Source organism: Zingiber officinale, chromosome 1A (assembly GCF_018446385.1).
Source record: "Zingiber officinale cultivar Zhangliang chromosome 1A, Zo_v1.1, whole genome shotgun sequence".
Lineage (NCBI taxonomy): Eukaryota > Viridiplantae > Streptophyta > Magnoliopsida > Zingiberales > Zingiberaceae > Zingiber > Zingiber officinale.
The window spans coordinates 152573039-152584894 of record NC_055987.1 but is presented as its reverse complement, the minus strand read 5'-3'; the positions used below and the strand labels follow the sequence as shown (position 1 = coordinate 152584894).

Sequence of the window (11856 nt, the reverse complement as noted above, 5' to 3'; positions counted from 1 at the left end):
TCGATTCAGACGCAGAAACGCAGAATCACAGAATCGCAGAAACTATGTGAATCGATCGGTCGATTAATTGAATACCTTCAATCGATCGGCTGATCGATTCAGGAGGATTCTGTACGTCGCATAGAAGCTTCTCCAATCGATCGACCGATTGATTGGTTACTCCAATCGATCGGCTGATCGATCCAGGACCATTCTGTGCGTCGCGTAGAAGTCTTACCGATCGATCGACCGATCAATTGATTTACTCCAATCGATCGGCTGATCAATTTAGTGTTATTCTGTTCTTCGCGTGAGCTTAGTCAATCGATCGACCGATCGATTGGTTTCCTCCAATCGATCGGCTGATCGATCCAGGAACTCCCTATATCATAGCCATGCGTCTCAATCGATTTATCAATTGATTGCTAGGTTCTCGATTGATCACAAATGGATTAATACATATTTAATTTCACAAATACCTCATGCCAGATGAACGCTTATTCCCCTGGACTTTCTTGCTTTCATCCAGCTTTCTGACCTACAAGGACTTCTTCTGCCAAGAATCTGGTCCTCGGCTTTCTTGGACTTCTCTTGTCTTACATCCGACCTTCTGTTCTGCAAGGACTTCTTCTACCAAGAATCTGGTCCTCAACCTTCTTGGACTTCTCTTGCCTTACATCCGGTCTTCCGACCTGCAAGGACTTCTCCTGCAAACTCATAATGCATGTTATATCCAACGTATTAACCTAAACTTAGACAATTGTCAACACATTGAAACTTCCATGGCATGATTTCACAACAATTCTTACCCCCCCCCCCTCTCTCTCTCTCTCTCTCTCTCTCTCTCTCATGTACTGGTCACTGCTCGGGCTAATAGTCATCCATGATTTATGTACCTTCATATAATCTGAGGACATATTGCGAGGGACGCATGAGATAAATGTTATCATCTTTTGCCCGTGAATACTCACAAAATGACGCTATACTTCTTTAATGAAAAAGGGGAAAAAAGATTTAAAATTATAATTATTTCTTTCACAATGCTTTCGCATTGACATTCTATCATTCAAAACATTCGAGAATAGTGTAGCCGTGATATGAATTGCTATAATCTATCATAATGCTACTATGTTGACCCATACATTTTATGCCATTATATGAAATAAAATGATGAAACTAAATTATTAACTTGTCAAGAACATTTCAAAGTATAGTATCTCTCTTCTGTTTTTTCTTCTTTCTTACTCTAACTAGAGACCTCTTCCAAGAGTTTATATCTTCTTACTTTGGCCTTGAAAACTTGCCTTGCCTTGCCCAATCTAGGGGAGATCTCTCCGGTTGATCTAATCCGATCCGTGACATCAGAGGCAGATCTATTCAATATCCTTGGCTTCTTGATTGGATTATCGAGTTGCGACGAGAAATGAACTCGGTGAAGCTTAATTCCTGAGCTAGTACTACTACTAGCATTAGTAGTAGTGCTTGTATTGTTCTTGTTAACCTCTCTATTGTCATTATCAGTATCATTACTGTCGTTGTTGCCGGAGGAAGAGATATTTGAGGCATTAAAATTGGAATATCCTTCTTTGACAGCTTCTTTCCTAGAAGAGTTTGATCCTTCTCTCAAACACCAATTGCAAAGTGTGTAGAATTCGAGATTAGGGTATTGGTTACTGCAATATCTGTCGACATAAAAGTAAATAGGATCAACATAGTCCTCGTTTATCAGATCATAATTATGAATTAGATCACTATTATTGCACTAAATCCAAAACCTAACCTACTTTTGATCATAAAGGGCAGTGATTTATACACTAGTAAGAAGAATTTTCTAAAAGTTATTTTCAGAATCATAATTATTCTATGGATTAATCATGAATATATGGATCAATGATTTAATTTGTTTGTTGTATATGAAAACATTCAACACAACACATAAAGTCATCTCTCTTGCAGATGGAGCTACTTAATAGATCGGAAAGATCAAATCTTGCTCCTTTAATCCTGTTTTGTTCCACTTAATTCTGCTTTAAATCTGATAGGAACATGATCTTGGCAAAAAGATTAGAAGGCAGTAAGGCAGAGGACTACCTGTGCTGCGACCTCACAAGGCAGAGCTTGCACCGGAAGAGCTCCTGAGTCAACCCCTCATCGCCGCACATGCAGCAGACCGCCGGCGGCTTCGCCGGCGACGACGGCCCTCCCTTGCTCGCCATCGGCGTTGGATCAGCAAATCTTGAGTAAAAATCCGATCTTGGCTCGGGAGAGAAGTTAAAAATCTGATCTTTTTGCTGCTTGGTGAGGAACAGAAGTGGGGGATGGAGATGGATTAGGAGGAGGAGGACCGGCTGGGGGGACTTCAAGAGGAGGAGGTAGCTTTCGGAGGTGGGGAGATTGTAGAATTTTCGTCCACGATTGTGGGCCTGTTGATTTGGTGAATTAGAAGAATAAATGGAGGGTTGGAGAAGAACGCACGGCATTGTCACTTGTCAGAAAACGAGGGGCAAAGACTTTGGTTACTGACAGCGTTTGGCGTTCGCACGATTTCAACTATTTTTTTTAATCTGCTTATTGATTTCCTTTTATGAATAATGGATTGTAATTCATATGAAAGCCTCAAATGTTCGATTTGATCGCTCCACTCGTGCAATTTTAGTTATGTGAAAGTGGATTTGTAACACTTTCCATGGCATTTTAGCAACTAATTTAGTGTCAGATACATAGACGGCAGTAGTAACATTGGAGCGCAAGGATTCCACTACTGTCTACTGCTGAAGCCAGTAAAAATAAAGTAAAAACTAAGCCTCATCTTCATCTGCAGGAAAGAAATGAAAAGATGGCCACTGCAACTAGAGATTTATGGGATGCGATTCGATTCCTTGTCAAAAGTCCTCTTCGAAGTTGCAATCAGACAGCTCATAGATTTGGTTTTCCAGGCCAATACAAGTACACATTGCTGCTGGATCACAAGCGGTGCAGTGAAGAAGGTTCTTGTGTCTTAATTTATTTATTGATTTCTAGATGGTGTTGGCAGTATTTAAATAGTCAGAAACACTCTGACTCTGGTTCATCCTAAATGCTATGCAATTTTTAAATTGTAGTTCTATACAAGTATTCATATTAGCGACCCAGGTATCAAAAGCTTTCTACTAATGAGATGAAAAGTTAATAAATCTTACTGATAGTCTTTTAAGATTTGAGAATCCCAACTTTAGAATATAAAATCCTTTATTACCTTAAAAAAGTATTTAAATTAATATAAAATTCAAACATAAATAAAATATTTTACATCTCTGGAAGCACCAGCAAAAAGTAGGACATGAGTTCTGCAACAAAGCACAGGCATAGCCACCCACGTACAATAAACATATCGAAGGCCTGGCCAACGCATCTGTTTGAGGTGCCGTCAATGCGAAGAAGATGACTCGTGGGGCGGCGGCTCAGGTCGAAGATGACTAAGCCTGGTCAGAAACAATGGCCACAAATCATCGCATGGACACACGAAGTCTTAGCAGGAACACACAATATCTGCCACCATAGTTGACAATGACCACGAAGGGAGGGGAAGGATAACAGGAAGCAATGAGAGCTCCACAGGCATCACGCTCTCATAAAGTCATTCCTCAGAAATCTGCCCTATAACTAGCTGAACCAGAACCAGACCTTCCAACAGGACAGCGACATCCACTACTTGTGAAAAAGGAACCGAACAGTGGAGACCACAAGTCTCGTCCACTCATCATCCAGCCCGAATGCCTTCGTCTTCAAAATATTCTAAACAATGACCCCAAAGAAGGTAGATAATGAATGAGACTGCCTTCCCCATATCCTCCACAGCTCACAGAAAATCATTAAAGTTGCACTGCCTGACGAGACTTCATTCTTTCACTGCGTTTCTATTCTACTGTCTAAAGAAGCCCATTCACCGAGATAAAGTCAGAATCACGATGACATATATAACAGGCGCGCGTAGGCCTGCTTTCTCTGCTGTAGGCCCATCCCACACGCGCACTCCAAGCATAATCCATCATTTCCATTTGGTCAAAAGAAGCTTTGCGACAATTTGGAATCCTCCCCTCGCACAAACAAACACTGAGGTATGGTCATGGTTTATTGGACCATCATATCCTCCATTCCCCACCATCAAGACCCAAAACTCCAGCAGAGTTTTGAACTTCAGTCACTAGAATTATGCAGGTGAAAGTCCTTCGGTGCTCCATCAAAGTGGTACCGCTACTACCAATGCAAACGATAAACTCATCTGAGATATTAGTAAGAAGGCACTCCTAGAATAGATGCTAAGGAAAACTTTCCAACAATTTGACCTTCAGCTTAAGCGATTTGAGATAGTTGATGGCCTCATCGAGGACGGTGACCGCATCCTTGCAATTCCCTCCAGGGATGATCTTTCTCAGTATGCCAAGTGTTTCCTGAATTTTAGCTCGTTTGAATTGCCTGTTCTCTTCGTTCTGATCAGGACCTACTACTTCAAAGCGGCTAGATGCAGTGTTGTTATCATCCTCTTTGTTCCTGTGTTCTGTAGGTATATCAGGGCAATGGAGTACTTGCGAGCTAGCAGTATCTATGAGTGATGCATCAAATTCATCATCCACATCAACTCTCCTCCTCTTTGTTGGAGGAACAGAGCTAGCTACCTCAGAAAAGGTCCTTTCCACTATCTCAGGCTCAGCTGGAGAGTGTCCTGTGCTAGTTTCTTCATCGCCATTGTTGAAGTCGGAATCTGAATATAACAGTGCATCAATTTCCTCTGTGTCTTCATGCATCTCATCAGCTCCATGTCCATTGGACACACTAGTTTCAGTATTTCCCTGCAGATTGAAACCTCGGTTCACAGAGTTGATGCACGGAGTGGGGACGCTAACTGAGCTTAAGATGAAGCTCCTTCCATCTACTAGCTGATCAGAAACCAAGTATCTTTTATCTGAGCTAAACAATTCAGGAGCCCTGTGAGATGAGATCAGAGCAGGAATCAAAGGTGAGGTCTTCGGGAAATAAGTATCGGTGTAGAAACCAGGGAAAGGTATTGAATAAGTTAGTGGAAAGCGACTAGTAGATGGATCAACACACGCAGTGGAGAGCATTGAAATGGAGTTCTGAGGCCTGGTAACAAATTGTGTATTATTTCCAGCAGAGATCATGCTACTAAATTGCCAAAGTGTAGACTGCGAATTAATCTGGGGATTATTTTCTTGTTCCATCAACAAATGCCCAAATCAATCACCTGAAAACAAGTATCAGTTGATTTAAATATATCCACTAATAAACTACGACGGGCAAGATGAATCACAACTTAAACAAAAATTCATGTTTTACCTCATGCAAATGGTAATGCAAAATTATTCCCAGAAGCCTACCAAAACAAGAAGACAAAAAAAACTAAGATCTTTTGATTGAAGATGAACTGCAAATCGAGAGGATAATTTACGTGACAGGCTTCAGGAGGTGGCGGAAGTATTCAGCCTGTTAAAAATGAATAAATCAATCAAGCCAGTGAAAATAGCTTCTTTTATTATCATTATTTTTCAACAATATCACAGCAGACAATTGAGGGTTTTTAATTTACCTGGCAATCTTGCAATGGCTGGAAGCAAGCAATGACCCTAATGATTATCGTGGTGCTACCAGAAATTCCATTCTCATGTTTTAAAGCTCGGAATGCGGTTCTTGTTGCTGCTTGACACACCATTCCTACAATTCTCTCCTCTAAAAACGAACCAGAACACCAGGAAATCAACTGAAAGCACGGAGAAATCAAAAGGGAAGGAACACAAACGATACTTGAACAAGAAAAGAGTTGCAGATTTAGTAGGTAAGATGGAGGAGGAGCGCAAGAAAACCTTGGGGTGCTTGGTATCTCAAATGAAAGAGGCCTTTGATGCCTAAACAAGTAAACTAGAACTAATTCAAGAGAGCTTTTCAAGGAAAGGGAATTTTAATACCTGACATGCTAAATGGAAACCAAAAAAAAAAAAAACAGAGGAAGAAGACATGATTTACAGAATCACCCTACAATACAAGTTCAAAGAAATCAGTCTGCGGTAAACATCCACCGATAGACTCAGCCACCACATACTGCTCTAAATTTTTTGCTACCAAAATTGAGTATTCCACCACTTCCCACAGCTTGTAACACCTACAACAACAATCAATCTCAAGACCAAACTTATAGAAAAAAAAGTATATAGTAAAACAGTAGGCTGTTCCAAAGCACAGTCGGTTCTCAATTTGTTCAAAAGTGAACGAACACTTGAAAAGGAAACCTAAAAAAAGGTGAAAACTTACAACTTAATCTCCATAATCTAGAAGGATAACCAATAAATTGAGGAAATATTTGATTATCACCCAAAAAAGATCAAACACATGCAGTCAAACCTAGATAATATTAGAAGCAATCGCCGGGTAACAACTGCTTCGTGTATCACTAAGTAAGTACCTAGGAATCGTCAACTTACACGAAAAGATCTCCACGAAGGCAATTGCTGGAAGGAAACCGAAGTCTAAGTTGATTTGAAGTATGAGCTACTACGAAGAATTCTAAGTTTAAATTGAGCAAAACCCTCAAAAGGGTAGGGAAAGTGGAAAAGCAAGAAAGCTTCCGGATCAACAGAAAATAAGCAACAAGACATATCGTACCAGGAAAAGTTTGAGCAAAGACTCGATTTTTGAGCACGACATTAGTCATATTTCACCAAACCAACAGACTCCACAAATGCTTATCAGATTAAAACCGATTCAAGAACCCCAAAGCGAGATAACTCGAAATACCCACACCCTACACCAAAAGAGCTCGACAAAAGACGCAATTTCTCGGGGAACACCACGGATCTTACCCCCTCCACGTCGATGCCGAACACCAGAAGCGCCGAATCACACGCGCTGGTGGGAAGAGCTCGAGCGCGCGAGGCAGCGATCACGAGAGAAAGGAAAGGACGAATCTTTCCTTCGTGGGCACTGAGCGATCACGACGGGAGGAAGCGCAGAGGCGTGGCTCTTTATCGATTCCTAAGGACTAAAATACCCTTCTTGGATGGGCGAATATACCAGTACTTTAATTGCACAATGATGTAGTTTTCGATTATATTATGCCCTCTCAGGTCTTAATGCTTCGTAAATACGACGCGGTCAAATAACCTGTTGACCCGAGTTGAGTTTGTTGCCACAAACCATAGTTTGAACGGTACATTTTCTGTTTTGCCCTCACCTTTTATGTCGTATTGCAGAAAATGCCCATGAACAAATTGACATGACGAATATATAATTTTAGGCTTCCAATTTTTTTATTATATTTTCACTATGACTCAGTTGGCATCAATCATATTGAATTATTATTATGATGAAGGTGAAATTGAATAATATGAATAATTTTATATTTTATCATAAAGACAATTTTATTTTCTTCTTTCTTAAAAGAATTGGCAAGAGATAAATATTGTATTTTGACTATGATTACGCTGCATCAGATTTCCACCGAGGCTGATAAAGTGGACAAGAGGAATAATATATGTAAACAAAAAGAAAGAAAAAGGATGAATAAGGATTAGAAACAAAAATAAAGAAAAATTTTAAGAAAAAGTTGATTCATTAGACAAAAAACAAACTGACTTCAAAAGTTAATAACAAGTCTCCTTTATCTTAAAAGGTTAAAGTAGAGTACCCAAAATGCACTTTATGAAAAGGCATATATTCTTCTTGCTCTTCTTCTTATCTCAATTTTCTATTCCCTAGTGAAGATATTGTTTGTGATTGCATTTGAAAATAGTTACATCACAAGCTTGAGAAATCACATGAAAATGTGTTGAAAATGGTAAAATCATATGTAAGTTCAGACTATCATGTTTACTAGTTTGGCGAAAACTATTTTAAAAATAAAATCATAGAAGCAAAATAAAAAAAGATAATCTACTCCATTTTGATTTCGTGCCACAGGAACCTCATCAGGCCACATATAATAATAAATAACAAAAGATGCATGTAGATCGACTTAATTAAATAAAGCATGGTATGATACCAAATCTTGAGGCCTAAGGGTGAAAGATTTGCTCACAATTTGTTTAATCCCCCAAGGATTAAACAAAGTAGCTTTTAAATCTTCTTTTGGGGGCATATTGCCTTTGCTTAGGGTTGAGGGAACGATCGACTCCCTTGAGGTCTAACTTGAAGTGGCATGGGGTACATGTATGTACCCTACTTTAGGGTTTAGGGAGGACCGGAGGAATATTATACCAGGGTGGCTAGTGTACATGGGTTTGATGGTACTGGGAGGAACATGCATGTGCTGTGTGGGTGGGAAATTGACGAAAGTCGGTAAATGAGTGCTCAAAATTCTACAAAGTCAATCTAAACAGGATTATTGTCAAATCTCTTTTTTCGTATGATAAGAACAGGTTTACAAAAACTGCAACAAGTTTCAGTGGTTGATCATCTGAAATTGACATGTAAATGGAATTGCAACGTCAATAGTTGACCAAATTAGTAAAGTTTGGCAGGGACATGAGGCACAAAACCAGGCATGCTCGAGACCTTTTTTCCCCCTCTGCGTGGTTGGAGGATTCATAATGGAGGAGACTCGAAGGAAGGGCCCTGCACTTTGCACGCAAGCAAAGGGGACACATACACCTTCACCTTATTATTATTATTTTATATTACAATTTTTTAAAAAAAAAAAAGTGGAAAAAAGGGGGGAAAGGCAGGAAAATTAAATGCACCCTCCGTCACCATGCACCTTTCTTGGCCACCATGGAAAGAGAGGAGGAAGAAAGCTAAAGGAATTGGTGCATGCATGCACAGCATGCCTCGCTTTGTAATAAACTCCAAAAAGAGATTTGAAATGCAGAGGAGGATGAGAAATGAGAATCCATGCTCCCCCATGCGTAATGCAGCCCCACCACCAACTCCAATGACTAGTACCAACACCGAAATTGTTTTTCTCCTCAATTTTAGGGGGCGTTTGGTTCTTTCCTATGAATAGGAATCGAAATGGGAATCATTGTATTGTGGAATAGAAATGGGTATGAGCATGTATATCACTTTTAAAAGCAATATTTGGTTAGTTGTATATCTTCTATCGGAATAAATCAAAGTTTCTTTTTTTACCCTTAAAGGAAAATAAGAGAAAAAATTAGATGTGAGAGAAAGATGAATGTGAGAGAAAAAATATGATGAAAGAGAATGATGAGAGAGAAAGTATTATAAGAGAGAAAGTGTGATAAGAAAGAATGAAGAGAGAGAAAGTGTGATGAGAGTAAATGAAAAAAAGAGAGTGTGATTGAAGAAAGTATGATAGGAGAGGATGAAGAGAGAGAAAATATAGTGAGAAAAAATGAGGAGAGAGAATGAGGAGAGAGAAAGTATGGTGAGAGAAAAAGAGAACAGTGAATATGATGGGAGTAATTGAGGAGAGAGAAAGTATGATGAGAGAGAAAGTGTGTTGAGGAAAAAAGGAGTAAGTGTGATAAGAGAGATTGAGGAGAGTGAAAGTATGTTGAGGAAAAAAGGAGGAAGTGTGATAAGAGAGATTAAGGAGAGAGAAAGTGTGATGAGAAAAAGAGAGTGTGATGGGAGAGATTGAGGAGAGAGAAAGTGTGATGAGGAAAAAAAGAAAGAAGAGAGTGCGATGGAAGAGATTGAGGAGAGAGAAAGTATGATGAAAGAGAAAGTGTAATGAGAAAAAAAAAGAGAAAAGAGAGTGTGATAGGAGAGATTAAGGAGAAAGAAAGTGTGTGATAAAATGATGAGAGAGAAACTATGATGAGAGAGAAAATATAATGAGAGAGAATAAGGAGAGATAAGTGATATGAAAGAAAAAATAAATAAATATATTTTGATATTGATATTAATGGAGAAAATTTTAGTTTTAAGTAAAGGGTATTTTTGGAATAAGGAAATATTTTGATTGATGAAAATAAGGTAATGACTCATTGAATGGGAGATACATGGGAATGAGTTATTACCCAATTTCAAGGATTCATTCCCTTATTTGTATTCCTATTCCTATAATCCAAACATTAACAATGAGAATCAATAATTCTCATTCTCATTCCTCACTCCTATTATCCTAAACCAAACGCCCCCTTATTTTATTGACCTTGGAGTGTGTTGCCCTGACTGACTTTAGACGATGAAAGAGGCTCGGTAAAAGAGGATGTGGATCGGTGCAAAAGGAAGGAAGTTGGAGAAGTGAAGAAAAATTCAGTGAGAGAAATTTGAGTAGATTGTTGGCAAACGAAACTTGAATCGTGCATATTTAAGGAAGAAACAACAATGACAACAATATTGATCAGCGAGATGATTGCATTTGGTTCGAGGTTAGATTGCTTGGTTTGGATTTGTTGAAGGGTAATTTTGGTGGGGGGGAAATGGTTTAGGTGAGTCGATTCTAAATGGTGGCAGGAGAGTCGATTCTAAATGAAAATATATATAAAAAGCAATCACGTGACATCAGGTATATGATTGACTTGATCTAGCAGAGAAGTTGAACTCAGTTTTAAAACCATGAGGGATGGTTATGACATTTTAAAAAATGATTAAAAGTTTTAATTATTGTCAGGTCTACATGCATGTGAAAGACGTGGGTAGTGATTAGGTAGAGGCTCGAGGAGAGATTATCATAGTCAATATAAAGGTCCCCACTCATCATCACGCACGTGTGAGTACTTAATTGGACGAAGTGGATTTCTACGTGCAAAGTTTAGGTTAGGTATCGAGTACCTTTGTTGCGAATAAATTGAATTGGAGGTGACACTTTTGTTGGCGTGGATGTGGCAATAATGAAAAACAGGAGAAACAATGTTATTGGTGACCAATGTTTTGGAACATCTTATCTTATCACATCCTAAGAAGCCGATGGGCTACAAAACCATTTGAATGGCAACGTCTTTCGACCTTTTTACAATGGCAAGCAGAACGCTTACATTGTCATCCAAGAAAATTCATCTTAGTTTTCACATTCCAGAATGGCTACAAGGGGAATGTCTGGGATTCACAGACTAAAGTGATGGGATATTATTCAAGTGCATGATAACAAGCATATGGTGGTTTACCAACCCATCTAAAATTCCAAACTAGAAAGGACAAGAATAGTAATACTAGTGCCTAGATAGATAAGAAAGACATCAGGATTTAGAAAAGCATCGTTTGAATTAAAACTATTAGATTACGTGAATTACGGCAAAGAAAATTATGGCGAAGACTTCATTTTAAATAGCTTTTGGCAAACTATAGTACAGAAAGTGCCATACTTGGATCAAGGCATTGTGCAAGAGGCAATGATGATACTGGCCCAACGAGACCAACTTTACTCGCTGGATGATGAAGCAGTGGGGGCACAACATGCATAAACAATTGAGAGATGTGAAAGTAGGGTGAAGATATCCCCGAAGATTTATTGACATGTTTCTGTGCATCATACTTGGCGTGCTTTACATATTGCTAAACATTTTAATGATTAATATTGCTGCTGATGCTGAATAGAGGAGAGTATTCATCAAGTAACGAACTAATAACTGACACAAAGCTGGTTGTTTCTCATTATCAAGAAGATGGCAAATTCGTGCAAGTTTGTCTCAAAAGACATTTATAACCATAACAAAATATAAATCATTCTTGTAAAGATTGTCATTTTTCTTAAATACAAGTCCGAAAAAGCACTAATAAGTCCTAAAACATATCATTATCTCAAGCACTGCCATTACAAAGTCACAAGTGTTTACTGTGGCAACTACAAAGATACCATTTCCTCGAGCACTAGTTTCCTTCATACTTTGGGTCTGCCATTACATAGTGATAAGCGATCACCAAGACAAATATAAAGATGCCAAGAAAATTGGCAAAGAACCCCAAGTCTTGATCGTCAATCAT

General features: G+C 38.8%; 3 protein-coding genes across 7 annotated transcripts; all 3 read right to left on the bottom strand.

The window, feature by feature from the left end:
* Positions 1-973: 973 nt before the first annotated feature.
* On the bottom strand, positions 974-2474 carry LOC122038013. Its single transcript, XM_042597551.1, has 2 exons — positions 2071-2474; positions 974-1661 (listed from the first exon to the last, which is right to left on the bottom strand). The coding sequence occupies exons 1-2, from the start codon at positions 2457-2459 to the stop codon at positions 1226-1228; spliced, it is 825 nt and encodes a 274-aa protein (XP_042453485.1). The 5' UTR covers positions 2460-2474; the 3' UTR covers positions 974-1225.
* Positions 2475-3189: 715 nt separating this feature from the next.
* Positions 3190-6984, bottom strand: LOC122038012 (transcription factor bHLH143-like). Of its 5 annotated transcripts, none has more exons than XM_042597548.1 (5): positions 6831-6984; positions 5564-6133; positions 5426-5460; positions 5314-5350; positions 3190-5221 (listed from the first exon to the last, which is right to left on the bottom strand). In XM_042597548.1, exon 5 carries the CDS (start codon positions 5196-5198, stop codon positions 4278-4280), a length of 921 nt encoding a protein of 306 aa, XP_042453482.1. In that variant the 5' UTR covers positions 5199-5221; positions 5314-5350; positions 5426-5460; positions 5564-6133; positions 6831-6984; the 3' UTR covers positions 3190-4277. The 5 variants fall into 5 exon arrangements, with proteins under 5 accessions (XP_042453482.1, XP_042453483.1, XP_042453480.1 ...); XM_042597549.1 differs by having other exon boundaries at positions 5564-5703; positions 6831-6976; XM_042597546.1 differs by having other exon boundaries at positions 5314-5460.
* A 4518-nt stretch (positions 6985-11502) lies between these two features.
* Positions 11503-11856, bottom strand: LOC122038011 (dolichyl-diphosphooligosaccharide--protein glycosyltransferase subunit 4A). The gene has a single exon (XM_042597545.1). The coding sequence runs from the start codon at positions 11854-11856 to the stop codon at positions 11743-11745; it is 114 nt and encodes a 37-aa protein (XP_042453479.1). The 3' UTR covers positions 11503-11742.

What these genes read in the sequence shown, in the direction of transcription:
- LOC122038013 (XM_042597551.1), bottom strand. Translation starts at nt 2,459, where the DNA reads ATGCCGTGCGTTCTTCTCCAACCCTCCATTTATTCTTCTAATTCACCA. An exon ending in CTTGTGAGGTCGCAGCACAG is followed by an intron (nt 1,662 to 2,070) that starts GTAGTCCTCTGC and finishes TTATGTCGACAG; the next exon opens with ATATTGCAGTAACCAATACC.
- LOC122038012 (XM_042597546.1), bottom strand. Translation starts at nt 5,198, where the DNA reads ATGGAACAAGAAAATAATCCCCAGATTAATTCGCAGTCTACACTTTGG.
- LOC122038011 (XM_042597545.1), bottom strand. Translation starts at nt 11,856, where the DNA reads ATGATTGACGATCAAGACTTGGGGTTCTTTGCCAATTTTCTTGGCATC.